This window comes from Xiphophorus hellerii, chromosome 11 (assembly GCF_003331165.1).
Source record: "Xiphophorus hellerii strain 12219 chromosome 11, Xiphophorus_hellerii-4.1, whole genome shotgun sequence".
NCBI classification, from domain to species: domain Eukaryota; kingdom Metazoa; phylum Chordata; class Actinopteri; order Cyprinodontiformes; family Poeciliidae; genus Xiphophorus; species Xiphophorus hellerii.
Window position 1 is genome coordinate 4594553 of NC_045682.1, and position 23788 is coordinate 4618340.

The following is a 23788-nucleotide window of genomic DNA, read 5'->3' on the forward strand; positions in this document are numbered from 1 at the left end:
TTTTAGATGTTTGTCACATTTCAGTGTTTCAGAACATCAAAGCAATTTGGATATTAGTGAAACACAACAATACAGTTATTAAATTAATGTATTATTATTATTATTATTATTATTTATCAAGGGCTTCTGTTTGAACCTTTCTTCAGATACTGGTGCTTTAAATCCTTGAAAATGCTTGACATGAAATCTTTGTTTCAAATGAGTAAAATGTCAGAAAACATTAAATAATTAAGAAAACTATATATATATACTGTATATACAGTACAGACCAAAAGTTTGGACACACTTTCTCATTGAATTCAATGAGAAGGTGTGTCCAAACTTTTGGTCTGAACTGTATATACAGTATATATATATATATATATATATATTCATATATATATATATACAGTATATATATATTATTTCAAACGTTAAACAATAAATATATTTAAATCGGGGGATCTTTTTTGTTACGGTATATTGGTGTTTTGTTCTCAGTCATGTGTATTGGGTGTTGCAGGTGACCCTGCTAATTCAACACAACTTTCTTTCAGAATCCCAAGCTATTTATAACATGTATGCAGAGTTCATACTCTGCATACATTTCTTCAGCAGCACTAATTATAAAACAGATGGGAAGACTCCATTAAATGCTTTATTCTGTCTGGGAACAAAATAAGTAAATCTTTGTGTTGTTGTGGTTCTGTTTGCGCCCGTGTTGAGCTCAGCTTTTTCCAGGAGCAACATCGATTCACCGAGTTTTAGTGGACTGAGGAGCACTTTAATCACAAATTATTCTTAAATCTTTTAGAGTTGGATGCTTTGGAAGCTAACCAGCTATTGATACAAAGTAAAACTGATGGAGATCTATTTATTTTGACATTTCTGCAACTTGGTTTAGGAGGACTTTGATTCTACTAAGTGGATTCACTTGCACAAATGAGCAACATCTTTATTTTTCAAATAAAGTTTCAGTAATGATGCTAAGCTCTCTCTACTTTATGTAAAACAAAGCCTGAGCCCTGATTCGTCCCACTTTACACGACTCAGACTTTAAGGAGGTAAAACATGTGGGAGGTGTTGGTATCTGCAAGCACAATCACAGATTCATACAAACTAAAGTTGTTTACAGCTCATATATATTTATAACAAAGTGTGAATGAAACAAACAGAGGGTTTCCGCCCAGTGGCGCGGCGAGTCGTTATTAATCCGCACATCTTTTTATGGCTGCTGTTAAAATGTTGGAAACAAGAAACACGCAACACAAACAAGGTGCAGATCATCCAAAACAGGAATCTACCAACTAGAAATGAGTTGTTACTGCTGAATAGTTCATATTGGGTCAAGCCAAGTTTGAAAAACATTTCCAAGCTGTTTTAAACAACAACAAAAAAAAGATGTCTAAATACATTTAGATGATAATCCAGCATTGAATGTGATTTGAGAACTCTTCAGCAATCAAGACAAGCTGAATATAAATATCAGCAGCTGTGTTTCCATCACAAATGTGAGGAAAACTTTGTTGATATTCTGCTACTGTTGAACCCCCCCCCCCCCCCCCCCCCCCCCACACACACAATTTTACCATTACGACCTTTCCCTTCAAAAGAAACGCATTTAAAATTGCACATGAGTAAGTTTGTTCACGCCATAAATGTTTAAAAAACTTCCATCCGTCTACCGCTTCCTGTCTTCTTCTTCATCTTTTCCACCAGTAGTAACATCCCGTTGTTGAACATGTGACTTGTGTGATGCAAAAAAAAAAGTGTTTCCATTGCAGTTTTGCAAAATAAACTACTTTCTTTACAGCCGAAACACCATCTCATCCTAGTGGAACATTTTTTTATGAAGAAATGTTTCTTTTTTTTAATTGCTGTGTTTCCATTAAGCAAATTTATTTTCGGAATTCCAATTTGCACAAGTTTGTGGTCAAGTTGCTGGTGCTGGAAGAAGTCCAAGTCCAGCTGCCTGTAGCAGCTGATGGGCTCAAACTGCATACGTTATTTAACGGTGCGTTCCATTTGTACTCGGAACTCGGAATTCCAACTTCCCAGTAGGAACAATCAACTGGAATTCGGACGTCCCAATGGGAAAGTGAGATCGACTCCGACTATCCCCAGTTACCACTTGAAAGGGACATTTTCTGTAGTCAATATTTCATCACAAGCCATGAAGTTTTCCTTTCAGCATCTAGTTTCTCCTAATGTCTTCTTGTCGTCTCTTGTTCTTGCAGCCACACTGGGAACGTTGGAGTTCAGTTTGCAGTACGACCAGGAGAACAACGCGCTTCACTGCACCATCAACAAAGCCAAGGTGAGCCTTCAGCATCTTCATGTTGGTCTTTTTAGTGTCCCAAGTATGAAAGAAATGAATTTTACTGCAATAAAACATCAGTCAGAAAATACGGATTTATGTAAACTGATGGTTTTAGAATATTTTCCAAATGTTTAGATAACTATTTTTCCTCCAACATGCTAACTAGCATTTTTAAAGCTGTTTTTACACGTCCCTCATTTACCAACCCTGCCAAAAACACTAGAATAATTTTCATTGTTTCTGTGTTGTTGTCATAAAACGAGGTAATGAAGACACTTGCTGGAACACCAGCAGCTCCCAGGAATCCTAATAAGTCTGGAAATGTCAGAAATTTCAGAAAATGTAAAATAAAAATCATAATAAAAATAAAAAAAGATGGCAAGAGGTGGTAGTAATTTTCTCCTTAATAAGCAGTTTGCTTCTGTTAAAATTATTGGAGTGTTACTTCCATATTACCTTCTTGGTTCACACTGACTTAATGTTACCAGACTATTTGAGACTATTTGTGACTCAAGTAGATGAAATGTTTATGAAGAATAAGAAGCGACTTCATATTCTTCATATATGTTCTTAGCAAAAAAATGTCATAGGCAACATAACATTTTAGCGGCAGTAATGTAATGTTGTTTAATTTTTTTTGTTTTAAATACATTTTGTTCATTTTCAACATTATTTTTTAAATGTTTGTGTTCATAATCTGAAAACCTCAAACCAGAATGTTATCAGACTATTACAAAATGTCTGCCTCAGTTTCTGCTCCAGTCTTTGGCCTAAAACATCCATCCATATTTTTGTCCATCCATTCTTCTATCCATTTACATCTGCCTTTAATCCTCTCCTGTGCTCTTTAGGTGGCCTGTTTGCTTTAATGCCTAGAAAGTCCGGTTCTTTCAGGGAGGTGTGAATGTGTAATAAAATCTGTTACGGACTAAATTAGTGAACTCTGCTCCACCTACAAACCTCAGTCTGGGTTTGGTTGAAGTGAACTCTGGTGCAGTTTGAATGCATATGTGAATGCCAAGTGGGCTGGAAACCAAAAGCACGAAGTGGACTACAGAGAAGGGCATTCTGGGTAAATACAAGCAAGCAAACGTGCATGTTTAGCGCTGTCGGAAGAAGTGGCTGGCTGTCTTTTAACAAAGACAAAAGAGAAATCCTACAACCGCTAAAATCCGACACCACTCTATTTTTGTTTACATTTAATGTAAAAGGGAGTTGCGTTCTGTGTCTTCTTTAGAGGTTTTGTGTCGTTTCCTTCAGTGGTTCTTGGCGCGGCAGCACCACATTTGGGCTCAAAGGGTTTGGATTGTTTGAAACAGTTCAGAGTCTGCTGGACTGTCAGGCATGGAAACACCTTTAAACCTGGCACTGCTTTAGCCAAGCTCAGGTTGTTTCTTTTGATGTTATCACCACCTAGTGGCACAGCATAGATATAACACTGTTTTTAATTAAAGTTTCAGAGACCATCTGGATGCCGATCTATTATATAAAGATATACAGTATATATATATATATATATGTATATATACTGTATATTGCAATTCAAGGCACTTTGAATTGCCTTGTTGCTGAAAAAGTAACAAGGCATATAAATAAAACTACATTATCTTACCTGTCTTAACTAGTTGTATACTGTACATTCAGAGGAACAACTCTTAACATTCTTCTCTAACATTTCATGTTGTCAGATGATTAAAACCATCTCTTCTGCTCTTGTAGACTTTTCCTTCATTAACAGTGTTGAGTCTTGGTTCATCACTTTCTGTCTATTATTTTTTTGCTGGCACAGATTTTTTTTCTTTCTTTCTCATCGTCATTAAACTGATGCTGCAATTATGAGAGCAAAATTGCAGCATCAGTTCCATTACAGAAACATCCGCTCCAAAGCCAAACTTCCCTTTGCTAAATAATCCTCACGGTGGTGATTGTGATGAACCGGCTCACTGGACAGGTTTGGTAACATATAAAGATGCTTTCACAAAGAATAAAACTTCCTTTTTCTACAATATACCGGAGAAAAAAGGCTCTCTCGTTCCTTTTTACTATGATGAAGTGATGTTCTTGACGGCTGCCGCTGCCGTCAGCAACTCTAACTCTTTTTGTGTTAGTGAATAGCCGGTTTGGAGGAAACCGGGCTTCAGAGGAGCCGTTCTTGGCAGCGATGTTGGACAGCAGAGTGGGCAGAAGGCCACATTGATTTATGGTTGTTATTTTCTATACTGCTCTGCAGAAAGACTTCAGCTGCTGCCTAGCCAAGCACTGAAAATGAATTTACTCTTTCATATATTCTGTTATGTGGCCGTCCCCACTGTGTAATTAGTTTGCTAAACCCATTATTGGGCTTTCTAACCGCTGATTCCTTTTGCTGCCAAACCGACTGTTGCTCCAATAAAACCAGTAACTGAGTAAAACTCAGTTAACCATTTATTCAGTTCAGAGATTCTGATGAATTCTCAGAAACTGTTTGGATCAGGAAATATTCTTCTAAATTCATAGAAGAGGGGGTAGGCTTTTTAAAAATGTATTACAATGTAAAGACTACTACCAAAATAATAAAACAATAAGGTAATATTTTCCAAGTATTTTTTTTTGTAGTTTAGTTAACTAACTGGCCTTTTTGGTATTGAGTATTTAAAATAATTTTTACTGCAAACTAAAAAGAATTAAGTTACCATTACACAAAAACGCAAAGTTATTGAGTAAACTGCATCCAAAATCAGGCATGCTTCACTTTCCCTGGGCTGCTCAAGCTTCAACACTCGGCTGTAATTTTCCAGTGAACTTCTCCCTGCAGGAAGCCTGACTGGAGGAGCAGCTCCTTCTCCTCTCACCTTCATACAAGCTGTTGCTGTTAAACCTTTTTTGAAGGAAATACACATTACAACAACCTCCTGAACTTCTAACTGGATGTTCCTGTTGGCATCGAGTTTCTCCTGACTGGAGGTCTTTGACTTCTCATCCGATACTCTTAGATTTTCTTACCGCCTGCCACTAAAACATAAGCGACACCTTGATTTAGCAGTCATTTCTGCTAATTTGGATGATTGTGGCTCAAAATCCAGTTTTGAGCCACAATCATTAGAATACACAAGGGCGGTCCTAGCCTGTTTGGTGCTTTGGCACTCAATTTCTGTTAATATTTTATTTGAAAAAATGTGGCAGAAACTAGAATAATAAGACACAAAGTATACACTGTGCAGTTAAACATGTACAATACAAACACAAAAAATAAATACTGTAGAAAATACAATTTAAAATAAATTGCTCCCTCAGTGAAACATTTGTGAAATTATGTGTTCTTCAGTTGCATTTTGATCAAGACACAAATTTCACCGCACCACTGACAAGGATTGTCTAAAAAAATGTTTTAATAAGATACACTTCAAGAAACACAAAAATGTATTTGCAAAACTGTTATAAAAAATCCTACTCTTTGTTAACTAATTAATTTTCAATGAAGGAAATAGGCTAAAGATTCCACTGCAAAACTATCTACTTAGTGTGACAGCTCACGCCACCCTAGAGCAGAAGCTGCCCTGGGTAACTGCCCACATTGGCCATATCAGAAATCACTACTGAGAATATTACATGAGATCAATAAAAAGATATCTTTTGCAGCCTAAATGATCATGAAAACCTGAAAGTTGTCAAAAGGTACCAATGAACCTTGAAAACTGGTCTGACCTCTAGTTAATAGAAAACCTATTAACTATCATAAAGAGGAAGATGAGAGACACCAGAACCAACATTGCAAATAACCTGAAGGCCGTTATCACAGCAACCTGGACTTCCTGAACACTTCAGCATGAAGTACAACAGAAATTCATGCAAAATGAGCCCCAGCCAAGCACTGAATGCAGATCTGTACAATGTATGAACATAAGAAAATATTTCTTGGGTGTGATTTAATATTTTACATTTCCAAACTCATATTTGGGTTTTTCCTTATCTGTAAGCTAAAATCATCGACATTAACAGAATTTAAATGTTTTAAATACATTAATTTCCATCTAATAAATTTGTGTTCCATAGATTTCCTTATAGAATGGAATTACTGAAGTAAAGGACTTCTTGATCTGGTCCGAATCCCTGACATCTGAAGATTTGAAGGTGGCTTTACTTCCCCAGGTCTCCAGAAAAGCAGCTGCAGATCCTCACAGATCTTCAGGTTTTAATAAAGCCAATAGTCTTAAAGAAGACTCTGCAATGTGGGGAAAAAAATTAACACACAACTGGCACAGATTTGAAATGACTGAATTTACCCATTACCAGCTGCCCTAAAAAAATCCATCCCAGGAGCAAAGTGAGTAATGATGGAAATAAAAAAGAAACCAAATGTTTCAGTTCAGGCTCCAGGGAGAACTTTAAAGTCTGGATATTAGTTCCATATCACTAAGTGAAAACGAGGCATTAAATGTATTGAACTCAACTCAAATGTACAGTTGGACAAATTATTTTTGAAGTAAAATAGTTTTTTTTCCCCCTCTTCTTCATATTTGGCATTTCTTGATTGAATTTCAGAAATTAATGTTTGGATGTCAATGACTTTCTGTTCTTCAATGAAAAGAAGGTTGTTGTTTGGTTGGTGTTAGTATTTAAAACCTGGTGCAACAAACATCCTCTAATGTTTGACACCAATCCTCAGTTTTGATTCTCAGTGGTCAAGTCCAGTTTATATCAACTTACAAAAGCTAAATTGTTTCTTTCTTTTCATCATTTTGAGATGTTAATCCATCAGTTTATTGCGACTCGTTTAGACGAACATCAGTGACTCATTTGTAGCCGAGCTGGTCGTCGGCTAACTGATACCCCGGTTCACTGACCTTTGGTTTGTTTCAGATTTTTTTTCTCCGAAGAGTTTTTGCGGCGCTAGTGGCTCGTATTTTTTCGACAGTAGGCAGACAGGAAGGAGGGTGAGGAAGACATGCGGCAAAGTCGTCGGGACCGGGAGTCGAACCCGCGACGTCCGCGTCGAGGACTAAGGCCTCCAAACGTGGGGCGTGCTAACCCCCTGCGCCACCACAGCACGCCCCGGTTTGTTTCAGATTTGATTTTAAAATTCCTCTGAATTCCCGGGAAGACCGAGCGTGACATGAGCTTCACCGTCTGCAAGGTTCGCAAGATGACACGATGCCATACGGAGCTCTGTGAGGCGTGTTGTGTGGTTGGTCAGAAGTTTGTGGCCGTCTTTTATGGAGAAATCCTCTCAGACAGCAATGTTGACACTTCATTTCAACTAGTCCGCGTCCATCATTTGGTTTTTGTGTCCCCAGGTGACGTGACAACAGAACGATTATCTGACGCGTTTATCCAACGAGGTGAAGAATTATGATGATATCAGACGATTCTAAACTAAACAACAAAGAAAAAAACCTCGTTGTCAAAAATCAATGAGGGTTTGAACTGCCGCCTCAAAAATCAAATTGAATCATTAAAAAATTCAAGCTTATTTGTGTAGCACATTTCAGCAAAAAGACAATTCAAAGTGCTTTACACAATGACGACATAAAAACATTAACAACACATCATAGCAATTGTAAGTGCCACTGTTTAAATCATCAGTACACATCAAATATGCTGGTCAATGTTCCACTTTTTATGGGATTACAGTTGAGGGAATATGAAGTGAACACAGGCTTTTACTTTTTGAAGTCTTTTCATATAAAATATTTATGTTGTATTTTCTTTGACACATTATTAAAAGTAAAGTCAAAAATATTTGTTTGGCCAAATCCAAAAAAAATAAAAAATATCCGTGATATTGTTATGGAACTATTTAAAAAAAATATATTGTGATTTTTTTATTTTTTTAAATATCGCCCACCTCTATCTGGAAGGGTGATAACAACAGCAAATCTTTAAAATATTTCGATGCTGATTGATGAGATAGTCAAAGATTCCCACCCTAAGAGTCTTAATTTCCTTGCTCCACTATTTTTGTCTGATCAGCAGATCAGCAATCAACCCTAAAAGAAAAGAGGAAACCTAGAGGATTTTCTTCCTGCCCTTTAACTGTGGATTAATGTTGATTTAAATCACTATACTAATAAAGTTGGGGTGGGTTAGTCTAATGCTTTTCTTTTCCAAGCTGAGTGAATCTATCCCTTGTCTGTGAATCAAAGATCCTCCGACAGTTTGATTACAAGACGGCGACCTGTCTGCCCAGCACCACCCACTCTACAACCTTTACTAACAATAACCCTTTCATTGCTTTCCATCTGCCCTTTTATCGCCTGCTACGCCCACACCTAAAAAACATCCTCTGGCTCGGCTTCTTACAGAAAGTTTTACATCTTTTCCATTCAACGTCCTTGTATCTGGTTATTTGATCTTACCGCTTTACATTAAAAACGACTTTAAAAGGTACTTTGTCATCGTTTTTTTTACTTGTATGATGCAGAAGGTTTTAACTTCTTTTGGAGTTGTCGCAGTTTAGCTCTGAATATTGATGAAATGTCTAACAGAGCAGAGAGGATGAAGCGAGGTGCTACAGCCGAGCCGCAGCAGAATCGATTGTGATTTCCTCCCTGAGCCGTTAACGCTGGTTCTGTTGAGCCTGACGTCCGATAGATGAGATCAGGCGGGTTCCAGCATCAGCTGGTAGATCAGACACAGAGTTTAGATCAAAGCAAAGAGTTCCTGTTCGAGCTAAAATGACCACAAATATAGTTTCATTTGTTCATCCATCCATCTGTCTGTTTATCCATCCATACATCTATCCATCTATCTATCCATCCCAGTGTCTTTTAAGCTTTCTCACTAAACCTTGTTATGGTCAATTTGCCAAAATCAGCAACAGCTAGCAATACTCCATAAGAATGACACTGAACCCAGTTTTATAGAGTATATATAGAGTTCTTTGGACCAGGTCTGGTCCCTGAAGCAGAAACCAGGTTGATGAGTAAAGGACAAACTTGGGGTTCGCTGCTGTTTTCTACTTTATTTTTGAAGAAAATCAAGGATCGAAAGGTTTAAAAACCAGATGGAGAAGAAAATGTTTGACAAGAACTCTAGTTCTTGTTTCGCGTCATGCAGGTTGTACATAGAAAACCTACTGGCAATAGACTCCAGCACTATCAAGGTATGAGACAAATACCATGAAAATAAACCACCACTTTCATTGGAAATTATGATAATCAGATGATTTAAAAACATTTTGAAATATTAATGAGACCAAGCAGGTCGTCTGTTGTAAACGATGTTTCAATTTGTGGATGCAAATGTCTGTCCTTTTGTTGTTTTTGTTGGCAGAACTTTTTTAAACTTTTTCTCTTAATTCACTCACTGCAACTATAATCTTTTTACTTTGAACTGTTTCAGTTTTTATCTCACCTGTTTTCCTTCTTTTCTCCGTCTTTTTTCTTTTGCATGCTCTCATTGCATCTGTTTGTGTTGGTGGTTTATGTTTGATGGGATAAAGCTTCCTGTTCCCAGGTACAAAAAGGTAAGCTGCTGAGTTAAGCTCCGATCTCAACCCGTTTCCACTAAATCAATCCTTAGTTCTGATCCGACCAGTCTCCCTGATCGACCCAACGCCATCTCCCTCCTGAGCTCCTTCAGATTATCACTGTGAGGTTTTTTCGTCAATTTGTTGGATGTTTGCTCTTTTTTGTTAATCTGCAGTCATTTTTGGGGGGATGGATTATCTGGTAAAAGAAATTATTGTCTTGTGTTTAGTTTTTCGTGGACTTGCTAGTCCAAGGACCTGGCATCAAACTTCTTGGAAAATGTAATGATGATGATTATTTTTGGTAAATCTACAAGAATGGAGAAATATTTAACTTGAGCTGATAGGAACAAGGGGCAAGTCCTTTTTATGCTTTTCTTTCCACTCTTGTGAAGACTTCAAAGTTTCATCGCTCTGCAGCGTTTGTGTGTAATAGCTTTCAGACACGATGCAAGAAAAACATTTTGCCTAGAAGATTTGACTAGAACAAACCGCAAGAAATCCCAAACCAGGACTGCAAGATCAGAGGCAGGACCTCTTTATTATTGTCTTTTCTTTTTGATGTTTGACTGAGAAACAGGCCTCCGGTCACTAGGTGGCAGCAGTACTCAAATTAATCAACAAGCTGCCCAGTTGAAGAAGTAGCCTACACAGGAACACTGGAGCTGCACAAATATATACAGATGCATCAAAAGAGGAAAATGGTAAAACAGGAGTCGCATTTTATGTTCCGAAACAAAAAGTTTTTATAAAAAGAAGAACAGATAATTTATAAATTTTTTCAGCAGAGATGTTGGCAATTTTTTTGGCATTGCAATGGGTGCTGGAGGTGAAGCCTAGTAAGGTAGTTATCTGTTCAGATTCAATGTCTTGCTTAACCAGTATTATAAGTGGATAATCTGAAAGCCGTCGAGATCTTTTAGAGGAAGTTAGTTATTTGATATATGGTATAAAGCAACAAAAGATAAGTGTTCAATTCACATGATTTCCAGCATATAAAGGAATTGTAGTTAATGAAAAAGTAGATAAGTTGGCTAAAGAAGCAGTTAAGGCAAGAGAAATTTAATATGATGTCCCACTAAGTAGAGCAGCAATAAAAGTAATTATTAAAGAAAAAATAAATAATATATGGCATGAGAGATGGAATTTAGAAGAAAGAGGAAGGCATTTACATAAAATACAGAAGGAGGTAATCATAAGAAATAATAGCATAATGAATAGGAGAGAGAAAATATGGATTAGCAGGTTGATGTTTGGGCATACTAGTTTAAATAATGGTTTAAAAATAATAGGGAAACATCCATCAGGTGATTGTTGTTATTGCGGGGAAACAGAAGGAGTAGAACAAGTGTTGATTTATTGTAGGAAATATATGAAAGAGAGGAAAGAACTGGAAAGGGTAATGAGGAGTTCAGTAACTATGGCTAATTTATTAGAGAAGCATCAATCACATGACATAATTCAAGCATTTATTAAATATTTAAAAGATACAAAATTAGCTGAGAGGATTTAGTATGTATGTGTGTGTGAGTGTATAAGTATGTATAGAATTTAGTTATTTATTTATTTTTCTTAAGATTAGGAAAAATTAATTTCTGAAATTACATCTCCGTCCAGTTGATGGCGGTAATACGCAAAGTGTGTAAACTGCCATAAAACGCAATAGAAGAAGAACACTGGCGCTGATGGAGGAGAAAAAAGGAGAATGAACAGAAAAATGGCAGCAGGGGAAAGTAAAGCAAGTATGACAGCGTATTGGGGCCAGAATACATTATGTTTAATTACGAGAATAACATCATAAAATTACAAGAAAAAAGTTGTTTTAATGAAGAAAAAAGCTTAGAAAGTCATCAAGATCTGACGTGACCGGTTCAGCAAGTTCACGTGGCGTAACCCAACTGCCTCCTAGTAGCTTGGTTTCAATCTTAGCGTCATGTTAAATGTTATGCATCAAACTGTTGAGAGTGACTGCAGGCTGAACAGGTGGGATCAGAGTTGGAAATGGCAGCAGGGGGTGAGCAGACAGGCCCTATAGAGACTATCTGGACATCAGATTAGATGGCAGACGGCTGGCAGTTGGACAGGCACGCTGGCAGGCCGACCGAGTAGGAAAAAATGAGGAGACATAATGTCAGCAGAAGACAACAAAGTGATTGAAACAAATTTGGCCTAGGTATGCAGATCTGGCAAAGACTAGGAGGAAAGACGGTCTTCAAACTGCTGATATCAATGAATGTCTGACGTGAAGCAGCGGGAGCTCAGAGTGAAAAGAAAGCAGGAACTCAGACAAAGACAGTCACAAAGTTGTAATTATGCTGATGTGTTTTCTCATTGGTCTAACTCGTATCCCTGTGTTGTACCCGTGAAAGAGACGAGAGGAAGGATGCATCTTTGGTTCCTAGATTTGCTGATTCTTTAGAAACCAATCAGTAGGATATTCCTAAAACGTCTTACCCTTCTTAATGCCTCTTTTAGAAAAAAATACTCTCCTAAAAGCATGCCAGTGGAGCTTTTCTTTGAAGCAGTCCCTTAAAAGGGGCCAATTATGCAAGATTCACCTTTTAGATGTTTTTATACCTCCATTTGGTTCTCAACTGCTCCTAAAAACAGTCCAAGCTCTTAAAAAACACTCGGCCATTTTTTGACAAACGTGTGAATGTTTTTTGTTAAGTCACAACTGATGGGCACTGCGCTGTTACCTAGCAACTCAAGCTGAGCTCCAGCACATTTGGTCAACTGTAGACGTTTATTCAATGGCTGCTGGAAAAGACAAGTGTTTTTTTTTTTTTTTGTTAACTTACCATCCAAACAGAACTTGCTGTATTCTTGTTGGTTGTGCAGGAGGCTCCACCTCTGCTCTCCAAAGATGAACATTTGTATAATTACGCATCTGTTTGCAGCTATTTTAACGTGCGAGTGTTAACATTGAGTTGGGCCATAGACCCATTCTAACATGTTCAAGGAAGCATAAGAGGTCACACTGAAACTGTTCCAGTCTTAAACCAAATCTGGTGCTAAAGCTTGAAATGCTTGCATAAAAAAAACACCTAAATTATTTTCTCAAAAGTCAGAGAGAAACACTGATATGATTTTTCAATTAAATGAATCTCCCTGCCAATCACATTTCAAGCTGATCTAAGCAATATATGAGTAAAAGTTTCATTTTGAACCTTTTACTGTTTCACTCAAATTGCTTTTAGGTCAATACTAACCTAATATTTGCCTTAGTTTTATTCACTTTAGCCAAACCTAAGCTGCTGTTTTCTTACATCAGCAGTATTCACCCCAGAGAGATTTCTTCTTTTTTCTTTTAAGTCATTCATAAATGCCTCCTGTCACCAAACCAAATTTACCATCAGATACAGTTAACCTGAGTAATACCATTATGGACTTTTTAAATCATGGTTTAAAGTGCAACTAACCCCCCCAAAAAAAATTTTCTCCTGGTAAATAGTCTGCATGGGTTTTTCAGGCTTCTATCTTTGTTTCTGTGCAAATTTTGATGTTTTCATGTAAATTTATTTAATTCTGCAATATTTTGCCTAATACCACTTCAGTACTGCCACCTTTATGTTGAACAGTCGCTACTGCAGTTGAATTTTCTTGGTTACAAGAGCACACACAAACACAAAGGAATGAACTAATAAAAGTTAAGTTTGTTTTGCAATGCAAACATGGCAGTTCAAAGTGCTGTACATCATAAAAACGTAATACAACACCAATTATGAAGCAAACATTAAACATTTCATTTAGTCAAATATCATCATCAAACAAATATACATTAAATATATTCAATGTGATCAATGTTCCAGTTATTAATCAGTAGTAGTTGGTTGTATGTTTTTTTTTTACAATGCAGCTCCAGCTAGAAAGTTTATTTCAATATTTTTTTTACTGCTAGACATAGTTTGACAAATACATAAATTCAAATTAAAAGTGTTAAACTGAACACTTTTAATTGTTCCAAGTTTAATCTTACAGCACATTTCAGCAGCAAGGCATTTCAAAGTGCTTTACATCATGAAAACATAAGACATGGCATTTTGTCAAATGCCATCATTAAAATCATCTATACACATCCTATATGTCAGTCAATATTCCATTTATTATTGTCCAAAAGAATCATCATTGTTTTGCCAGTTTTGTGTACGTTTTTTTTTTTTTTTTTTTTTTTTTTCAGATTTGTTTTCCATAAAAACTTGACCCAACCACATTAAAGGACAGTGGGCAATGAACTGATGAGGGAAAACCAAAATGGAACAAGTCAAGGCTTCAGAAACGATCAGAACACAATATAATCAGCTTAATCTTAAAATGTATCGATCACCATCCTCCAACCGCTCTGCTCTAAAAGCCTTCCAATTATCAGTTTGTTGACGATGGTGACGATATCAACAATAGTGACTATAGCATTTAATGAGACCTACCTGTACAGTTTCCATATCGGCTGCTATTGTTTCTTAATGATAGAAAGTCACCAGTGCCTGACCCTTGACCCCAGCCGCCCTCTGAAGGTTTAACCCCCGCCTCAACATAACTCTGGTTCAGTCTCTTTTGAATCAGATCAATAACCTCCTCTCCCATCCAACTGGTTATCTGCTGCTCACAGTGATTGATGCTTCCTGCACATGTTTGTTAGCAGGTCATTCAGTTATGATAATGAAGACGAATCCCCTGTCGACTGATAGAGGCTGATAGAACGATGGAGAAGATGAGCTCATGTGGGAAATAAGGGCTGTAAAAAGAGATAAAACGGATTCCCTTAAAATTAACATGTCGGCTTCATGAGCCCAGAACCTGGATTAAGCATGGGAAATTATGGGGATTCCATTAAAAAAATTAAGTTTACATTATGCCTGTCATGATAACCAATTTTGCTGGATGATTAATTGTCCCAAAAGTTGCTGTGATAAATGATGATATTGTTGTTTTGAAATCATTTCCAAGTAACATAATGGTAACAGCATAACAATCCAAGTTCACCATCTCAAAGGTAAATACATTTTAATTTCGAATTAACATTTAACACTGGAAGTGGAAGACATTTTAAATATCCAAAATGAATAAACAAAAATCAGAAAGAACAAATGCGGTTAATTATGAAGTTTGTGCAAACATAATTGCAATTCAAAAAGTGTCTAGCTGCACCAGCCTTTTTCATCCAGTCTTTGGGAAAAGGAGACAGAAACGAGAAAAATAATCAACATGCAAATGGAAATGATCAAGCTTGTTTTAATTTATCATGCGATTGATTTATTGCTTACTGTGACAGGCTCACATTCAGTCATCATTAGCACTGATGTCATGTTAATTTTAGGCTTATTTGAATCTTTATTTATAAAGATTTCTGATTTATCAAACCGTTGCTTGCAGAATGTAGTTGGGTCTCTGTCCTTCTGGAATCTGCAATGCATATTCTACAAAACAAAGTCGGGCTTAGTGGTTTCCAAAGTCAGGGATTTAAGTCGGGGTTACAGCAGTGGTTGGGTCTTAAGATGATATCCGGATTTTAAAATAAGAATGAGAAACAATTTCTAACAGCACATTGTGGCCCAGAACACAGAGTGGAACCAAATAAATGGTACAATACGTGTCAAGACTTTCTTGTATAATGAGCTTATTAGCAAAGTTTACAAACTTCTTCAGGGTCAAAAGTCAGCATCTTCTGTTCTTGTTATATTTTCTGTTTTCCAGTGTTAATGGTGTTTTTGCAGATGCAAATGACCACATGTGCATTAATGTGTGCATAAATTCACTTTCTTGAACTGTGAAAAGTTAGAACTCATTTTTACTTTGAAATACATGCATATATATATTTATTTACTGATATCTGATCCAAGAATTATGTCGGAATTGGTCCTGATACCAGATCAGTCCTAACACTAGCTTTTACTTAGCAATTCTTCAGTTTGTAGAAAAACACAAGTGGAAGTGTTAAGTCACTTCCACTTAACACAGTTTAATATCAACCAATACGCTGCTCTCAGTTTAAGTTTGTAAGAAAATAATAATTTATTAAATTTAAAGGCTTCCAACAACTTAATGCCGCACATAAAAGACCTCAGTGAAAGTGTTTGTGTTCAATAGTGATCAAAATATGTAGGGCTGAAACAATTAATTGCTCTGTGATTAATAGGATTAATTGTAATTAACTGATTATTCAAATAATTGTCAACTAATTTAGTAATTAATTAATCGTTAACTGGAGTATACAGACTCAAAAAACCAGTCAATTTGGTGAATAACCAAATTTGTCTGTTATTATGTTCTACTTATAATTCAAATGGAATAGTGGTCATTTCACCTGGCTCAGATTCTGTGGGGGGAAAAAAAGTACCTATTAAGCACCTTTGGCTATCCAATTATTAGTCGGTTAATAAATAAAACGTAAACAGATCACCCCTACACTGTTTTGATAGCAAGTCAAGTGGAAACAACTGAGCTTTTCACATGTTGGTAAAACAATTTTTTTTAGCTTTAGTAAACATTTAATTGATTAAAATAATTTTTTTTCTCATTTAAAAAAGCAATTGAATTATTTGCAACTATTAATGTATTTGTAATGTAAGGCTTAATTAGTTAACCAGAAAGTTTGCAGAATCCACCAATTTTTTTTTATCCCATTAATCATTAAGCAATCGGTAGATTATTTGTAGATTGCAGCCCTAAAAGTATACCATTTAAAATATTAGTCAAATTCATTAACAGCTCAGAAGTTAGAGGTTTTTGCATGGTGAAAATATTAAATACTGTCTAAAATTGTTGAATGCGCCTTTATATTTGAGATCTTATCAACTCAGACACCGCGACTGTCAGACTTCAATTTCTTTCATGCGGTTTACCTCTGATTCTACATTACTGTTTGCCACAGACTACCTGCTTTTATCAAGTAGATTTGCATAAATCTAAAATTCGACAGCAGGTAGCCGCAAATTTGGTAGCCGCAAACTTCCCAGAGTCTTCAGCAGCTAATTAACTCGAGGAGGCGGGTTCAATTTCACTTCTGTAAAAGCTAAAAATCGACTGCAGTGTCAGCCGCAAGAAAAGTTGGAGCTGTGCCTACAGAGAAAACTCATATTCTTCAATTAAAGTTGAAAAGATCGGCATTCTCTCTGTGTTGTTTCCTAACCGTCATGCCACGCTACAACTTCATCTGAATGATGATGATGAAGATGATGATGTTGATGGTGGTGGTGGTAATTATTTCTTCCCAGAAAAAGAGCACAACTTCATTTTGCAGCGTTTATGTCGGGCTGCTATTCAGCCGAGCTGTTATGAAAGAAGATAGAAGGTGTGGATCCACTCCCATCTGCCTTTTGCAGGGGTCATTTTCCCTCCAACCCTCAGTAATTATGATCAACAGAGTATTCACGGCGTTCTCGTGCAATCAGCGGTGTGACGCAGCTGCCTGCTCGTCGCAGGCCAACCTCGTGTAATGTCTTCCATCTCGGTGGCTGTTCAGGTGTTTGCTGGAGGCAACAATAGCAGCAGATGAAAGCGGCACTCTAACCTCCCCAATCACCTCTCATGGTGCTGCTGCTCATTTAAGGGGAAAAACACAAAACAACAACAAAAACATGTACATTTCAACGCTACAGAAATTTCATATATATATATAGAGAGAGAGAAAAAACTTGCCAGAAGACACAAGATGCAGAGTTTTTTGTCAACCTGCAGTGTTCAATAAGATGTTGAGCGAAAGGAAATGTTAAAAAATGGAGATTTGGGATTCAACCTACAGATCAACAAGAAATCTAAGTCGAGACCTGAAGTCACCTGAGGAGTTCTCTGGACAATATGTCATTGTGAATGGTCTCCTGTGTATTTATTGCCATGTGGGGTTCTCAGTAAATACATAGGGGTCAAATATTTCACTTTGCAACATTGCTTTGAACCCCGTTTACTGTACACATCATCCCAATAGAAAAATTTTTCCCAAAAGCCTTTTAAACAAAAATTACTAAACTATAGCTCATACAGTTTGGGTCTCAAAATAACGTTGCGACAGAAAACTATCCTTCAGAGCAACCTTGATTGATCTTAGCAGTTGTTCACAACATTTAAGCCACAAGTGTTACTGTAAAATCTATATAATAACTAATAGAATCAGTGTGGAGAGTGACAGGTTATTAAATATAGTTTACTCTACCTCAATGATGCATCCAAATCATATCAAAAGACACCCAGCGAAAGTTTATCTTCATCTGGTTATTCTTCTAACTTGGTTTTCATAATATAGTCTCCTTTGTCTGAACAGTCAATATTTTCTTCAGAAGCAGAATGTGAAAAAAAACCTGAAACCATGAGAGAAAATGCAGACATATTTGAGATCCGGCTAAAGAAATCATTGTCACTTTGTTTCTATTTGCGCAGATGGAATGTAAAACAGTATTTCCTTATTGGAGAGGAAGTCGAGTGTGTCATTTCGCTGTCAGTAATTTCTTCTGAGTGCTGCGCTGAGAGGCGAACTGTTACATTTAGCCTGTGGACAAATACGCATACAACATTTGTTTGATTTTTTTTCTTTTTTTCAATTTGGCTTCACTGAAGAAAAAAATAACTTCATAGAAACGTAGCGGCCATGTTGGCTGTTTACTCAGATGGAAAATGGGTTGCCGTCGTACATTTCTAACCTTTAGCTGAACCCGTATTCATTTCTTTATTTCATTTGTTTGTGTCATATTCAGCTTTTACAGAGGCTGGAAAGTGCACGGCGTTGAAGTAATAATTTGTTTTGGAAATCAATTTCTTCAATTTAAGAAATGATGTGCTCATATTCACTAATAGACTGGCAGATAATAAACAGCTCACAACCACAGTGCATAACTTCTCAATCACGCCTGTTTAATCACAAATGTCACCTGCTCTAAAACAGAAAAGTAAAAACAAAACACTTCAATTATATATGATGGAAACAAACTTCTACGTAACCACAGCTGTTTATAAAGAAACATGTAGATGAAATTCAGAAGATAAAATTCAGAACATTCATGTTTCTAATTTATTGGTGGGAATGAAACAAATGAAAGAGATGATGTTTATGACAATAAAATGTATTTTAAAAATGTAGAAGTCTCTGATCTCTTGTATATTATCTGACGTAGATATCATTGTTGCAAATCAACTTGATTTTCTGAAATGTCTTAAAATCCCTTCTTTTAACTCCACTCTCGTCAAGCTCCTTAGACTTTTTGATGTGACGATTGACAAATATTGTCATTTGCTCACAACAAATGTCATCTTGAGTTGTTGAAAAACCATTTGAATTCAATCATACATACATTCCAGATGATCCTAATTATCAAACAGCACAGTAAGCTCAATTATTCAAAGTAGTGAAAGCTTTCTATCAAACTGTTGTCCTTATTGACAGTCAGATTTTTCTTGGTAACCCCACCGAAGTGCAGTAATCATACTTATTTTAATCTATTAGCAATGCTCCCTATTTAATGAGTCATAAATAAAATAAATTACAAAATCTGTTTTCATGATCACTTTTAATCTGCTTTATTTTATTTTTCCTACTTGGTGTGTATTTACTTTTATAGGCTACCAGTTTTTGTTAAAACGCTGCTATTGTATTTCTTAAAAAAAAAAAAGGAAGAATGATTTAGCATAAGAGCTAAAGGTTTATTATATAACAGATTTCCTGTGGATTTATTTAAAACGTGAAAGCAATGATGTTCACATTGAAGCACTTTATAGGAATAGAAACATGTAGCCAGGCAGTAGCGAGCAGAGGGTTTCTAGTGATTGTTGACATCTGTTACATATCCATGCTGTTCCTGAGGTCGGGCTGCAGATGACTTGCAGGGATGAATAGCAGAGCGCTGAGTGGATGACTCATCTGGTAGAGTGATAAGACATCCCTCTGATTTCTCATTAACCGCCACCAGCCCCATCGGCTGACTCTACACTAGTCTTATTTTGACCAAATCCCCGCAGCGTATGTTAAGGTCACTGCAGAGGCAAGAAATCCCGACACTCTCTTTTCTGAAACGCTGATGGTGATGTGTAATATTGATATAAATTTGTTCTGAGCACAGATTAAATTTCTAGCACATGCTGTGGTTTGAACTGTAGCCCTTAAAGCCAAAATGCAGCTGCTCTGTTGGGCCTTTTCTGTGAATTATGACTCAACATTTTGCACCAATATGCAGAAATAAACTAGATAAAGTACAATGCAGAGGTAAAAACCTTTACCAGAGCCTTACAAAGCCACATAGACGCTTCTAGTCAGAACTACTGATAATAACTGAACACTATGACCACATATCACCAATACTGGCTGTACTTAGTTCCGGCTGAGTACAGTATTTAAATCTGTCATAAACAGCTGCATGAAAGTTTTTCACCAAAACATCTCAGTTTGAATGTCGAACTGCATTGAGTTGCTGCCATGTGACTGGTTAATTTCCTATTTTTGTAAACAAGTCGCTGTACGGTGTACCTAATAAAAAGCTAGCATGTTGCCACTTTATCTTTTTAATATTAGAATTAGAATTGTGAAAGAAATATTACAAAATAACAGAAAATTCTAGCATTAAAGGCCAAAATGATTTCACGCTGATTCTCTTTAAACCACCAATAAATCAAACTGATCGTTCATCCCAAGCCGCAACAAACGCTGTCATCGGACAAAAGAGAAACTAATTTCTCACCGTGCCTTTATCGAAGAATGGCCCTCTGTGCACTCAGTGTTTATGAATAAATTATAGTTGGACTCAGGGATTTTACTGGGTTTTTTTGTTTTTTAATAGTTGTGCATAATAAAACTGGCAAATTCAGCAGTTGTAAAAACATGAAGCGGACTCTTCAGCTCTTTTTGTAATGCCAACCGTCACAGATTGAAATCCTCTTAACATGTTAAATCACCTCCAGAACTCGCATTTAGAAAGAAGTTCAGCAATTCTGTATTTCAAAGGTCCTTTTAGTTACAGGAATAATCACTCTGAAAGCATTTTCTGGTCTCAGTGGTAAGACTGATAAAAAATAATACTATTAATTTACAGTTGGTATGTAATGGAAACATGGATTTCTACCACAACAAATGATTAACAAGAAAATTCTAGCATTAAAGGCCAAAATGCAGATGTTAACATCTGCAGTGACCTTAACAAATGTTAACAAATGTTTAATAATAGCCTTACGATAAAAGATTTTTACACATGCAAGAAACATCGCTGACCTGGCAATAACTGCGTTTCCATTACAAATGTGTGCAAAACTTTGTAGATATTCCACTAATGTTGAAAAAACAATTTTGATTTCGCAATTGCAGTGCTTCTGTTAAATAAGTAATACGGTGGAAATCACACTTGAATGAGTTTATTCACGCAACAAGTCATTAGTTGTCTTTTTCATATTTTCCGCCAGTAGCAACATTCGGTTGTTGATCACATGACTCGTGTGATGCGAAAAAACGTTTCCATTGCAGTTTTGTGAAATACACTCATTGTGATTTTTTTTTTTAAATTTGTGTTTCTATTAAAAATTTGTTTTCAATTCCGGTTTGTACAATTTTAAGGTCAATGGCAATGCAGCTACTGTAAGTCATAAAATATATCAACAAAAGCTGAGTTTCCATTGCAAATGTGCACAAAACTTTGTCAATATTCTGCAAATGCCAACCTGCGCAATTTTATGGTCTGAAAAGCAGATTTCAGCGTTTCCTTATTTGAGGGCATGATTGTAAAGGGGGCAAGGAAATAACTGCAAAGTTGTGATTAAACATTTCCGGTCCAATTGTTGCCACAAAAGCGACCAGCACGATGGTCCTCCACGTGAGCTGGTCAAACATTCGGAGACTAAAACCTCCTGGAAACATGTTGTCACTCTAAAGAACTCTCTCTGCAGCCCTGCAGGGTCTTTCACTTCACCCAGTTGGTTCCTGCCCTATTATGGTTGTTGTACGGTTGACCTTTAGATCCTCACCTCGGCTGGAGTCTTATTGATTTGCTCCTAAAGGGAAAGTTAAACCTGTTTTGAGTTTGCTCCCTTATTCCCCTCAGAGTTTCTGGGAGCCATCCAGGGTCTTTATACGCAGGACTCCCTACCCTAACCTCTCAGATCCATAAGTAGCACACAATGCTCTGGTGACTATAGTCTCCAAATGACAAAATTAGCTGCTACATATAACATTAACATGCATATTGCTGTTCTGAGAGGAAAAGACTTCCTTTGGTTGACCTTTCTTCGCTGCCTTTTCATTGACCACATAATTGCACAAATTGGAATTATGATAAAATTGTTTAATGGAAACATGTTTGATAAAAGGTTTTTGCGCTAGGATGAGGTGGTTTTTCGACTGCATCAAAATTTGTGTATTTTGCAAAACTGCAATAGAAACACTTTTTTTGCATCACACAAGTCATGTGATCAACAACCAGGTGATCATATGACTGGTGGTTACTGGTGGAAACAACAAACAAGACGACAGGAAGTGGTAGCAGGATGATTGTGTGGCATGTTTTTTAATGACATATCAACTCAGCAAACGTATTTAGATCAGTTGAATTGCATTTTTTATTTAATGCAAAATTGTGTTTTTTTTTACATTAGCAGAATATCAACAAGGTTTTGCACACATTTGTAATCAAAACAGAGCTACAGTCTTCCTTATTCCGTTATGTGGGATATAAATATGCATAAATTCCTCAACAGCTTTCTGCTCTGCCTCTGTAGGGGCTCAAACCGATGGACCACAATGGACTCTCAGATCCTTACGTCAAACTGCACCTACTGCCTGGCGCCAGCAAGGTGAGTGTCGTCACTGTTATTGACTGTATGTCCTCTATCATCCCAGTTCTGGCTGGTTTTCCTCAATCAATGTTTGTTTTGAGAAACTTTGAGTTAAAGATGGATGCTTAGCAATCAGTCAGAGGTTCTTCTTTGTGTCCAGTCCGTTTTTGTTGTTCGGGGTGAAACACGTTCTGTTTGGTTCTGATTGGCTGAATAAGCTTGGTATGTCTCCTTAGCTATTACTAGTATACACCTAACCCTAACCTACGCCATCCTCAACCTGAACTTGTTTCACACAAAACCTCTAAACCCCTCGACCTAAAAACGAGGTTCACCGTTATGAGCAGGCTCTCCTTCGTAAATTACCCGACGGTCCTCATAAGGTTAGTAAATATCCAGTCCCAGAAAAGGTCCTAACTAGGTCACATAAATGAGTATTCACACACTCCATAATACACAGATGAAGCTGGAGCGACGGACAGATGGATGGATGAACAGGGAGAAAATGTGCTGGACATTCTAACTTCAAAAGTTGAAACTAAAGAAAAGATTTTCTACGTCCCACCATTGATTTTAGCAGCAACTGTTGCAGATTCTCTAATATAAACTTTGGTTCTTCTGCCAGAAAAATTGTGAAACTGAGTAAATCTGCTCCTGTAGATATAAACTGTCGAGATGACTCAGTGGTTGTTTTATTAGGGACAGTGAATTGTCTCACTTTTATTGCACCAGACAGAAGTCTTTGACAATTCTGTTAATCCTGAAACAAGAGATTCTGCAAATGATTAAAATCCACAAAGCAGCTTATTGAAAGCCAAAGATGTCTGATTATCCGTCTACCTGACTCACATCTCCTCTTCCTCTCAAGCTTTTCTACGTCCCACCATTGATTTAAGCTTTGCAGTTATTTGTATCATGTATCATGTGTACAAAGTCAAATATCTACATGTGTAAGATTATTTCCTTATCGATGGGTATCCCACAAATATTACTGAATATTTTTAGCGCATGGTGCAATAATCATAAATAACACTTTATTAATAATCATATATTTACAGACATTCCTATAGATTACAAAATATATATAAATATATTTTTTCTGAATAAAAATTTCTTCAGGAAAAATGTTCTTCTGCTTTCAGTAGATGTTTCATACACATGTATCTATAAGCAACTATAACTTTATTTATATTCAGCCTTTTAAGATATAAAGATCACAAAGTGCTTCACAACAAATCAATACAACAACCAGTTGAGACACAAACAGCATGACTTTGTTTTCAGCCTAACTTGTATTTATG

At 36.6% G+C, this 23788-nt stretch overlaps 1 protein-coding gene across 1 annotated transcript in view; it reads left to right on the forward strand.

The window, feature by feature from the left end:
* The window catches only part of doc2b (double C2-like domains, beta), a 133733-nt gene that overhangs the window by 75153 nt on the left and 34792 nt on the right, over positions 1-23788 (forward strand). Inside the window, exons 2-3 of the mRNA XM_032577236.1 lie at positions 2217-2296; positions 22431-22505. Of these exons, the coding sequence (XP_032433127.1) occupies positions 2217-2296; positions 22431-22505 (155 nt within the window). The remainder of the gene's footprint in view (positions 1-2216; positions 2297-22430; positions 22506-23788) is intronic.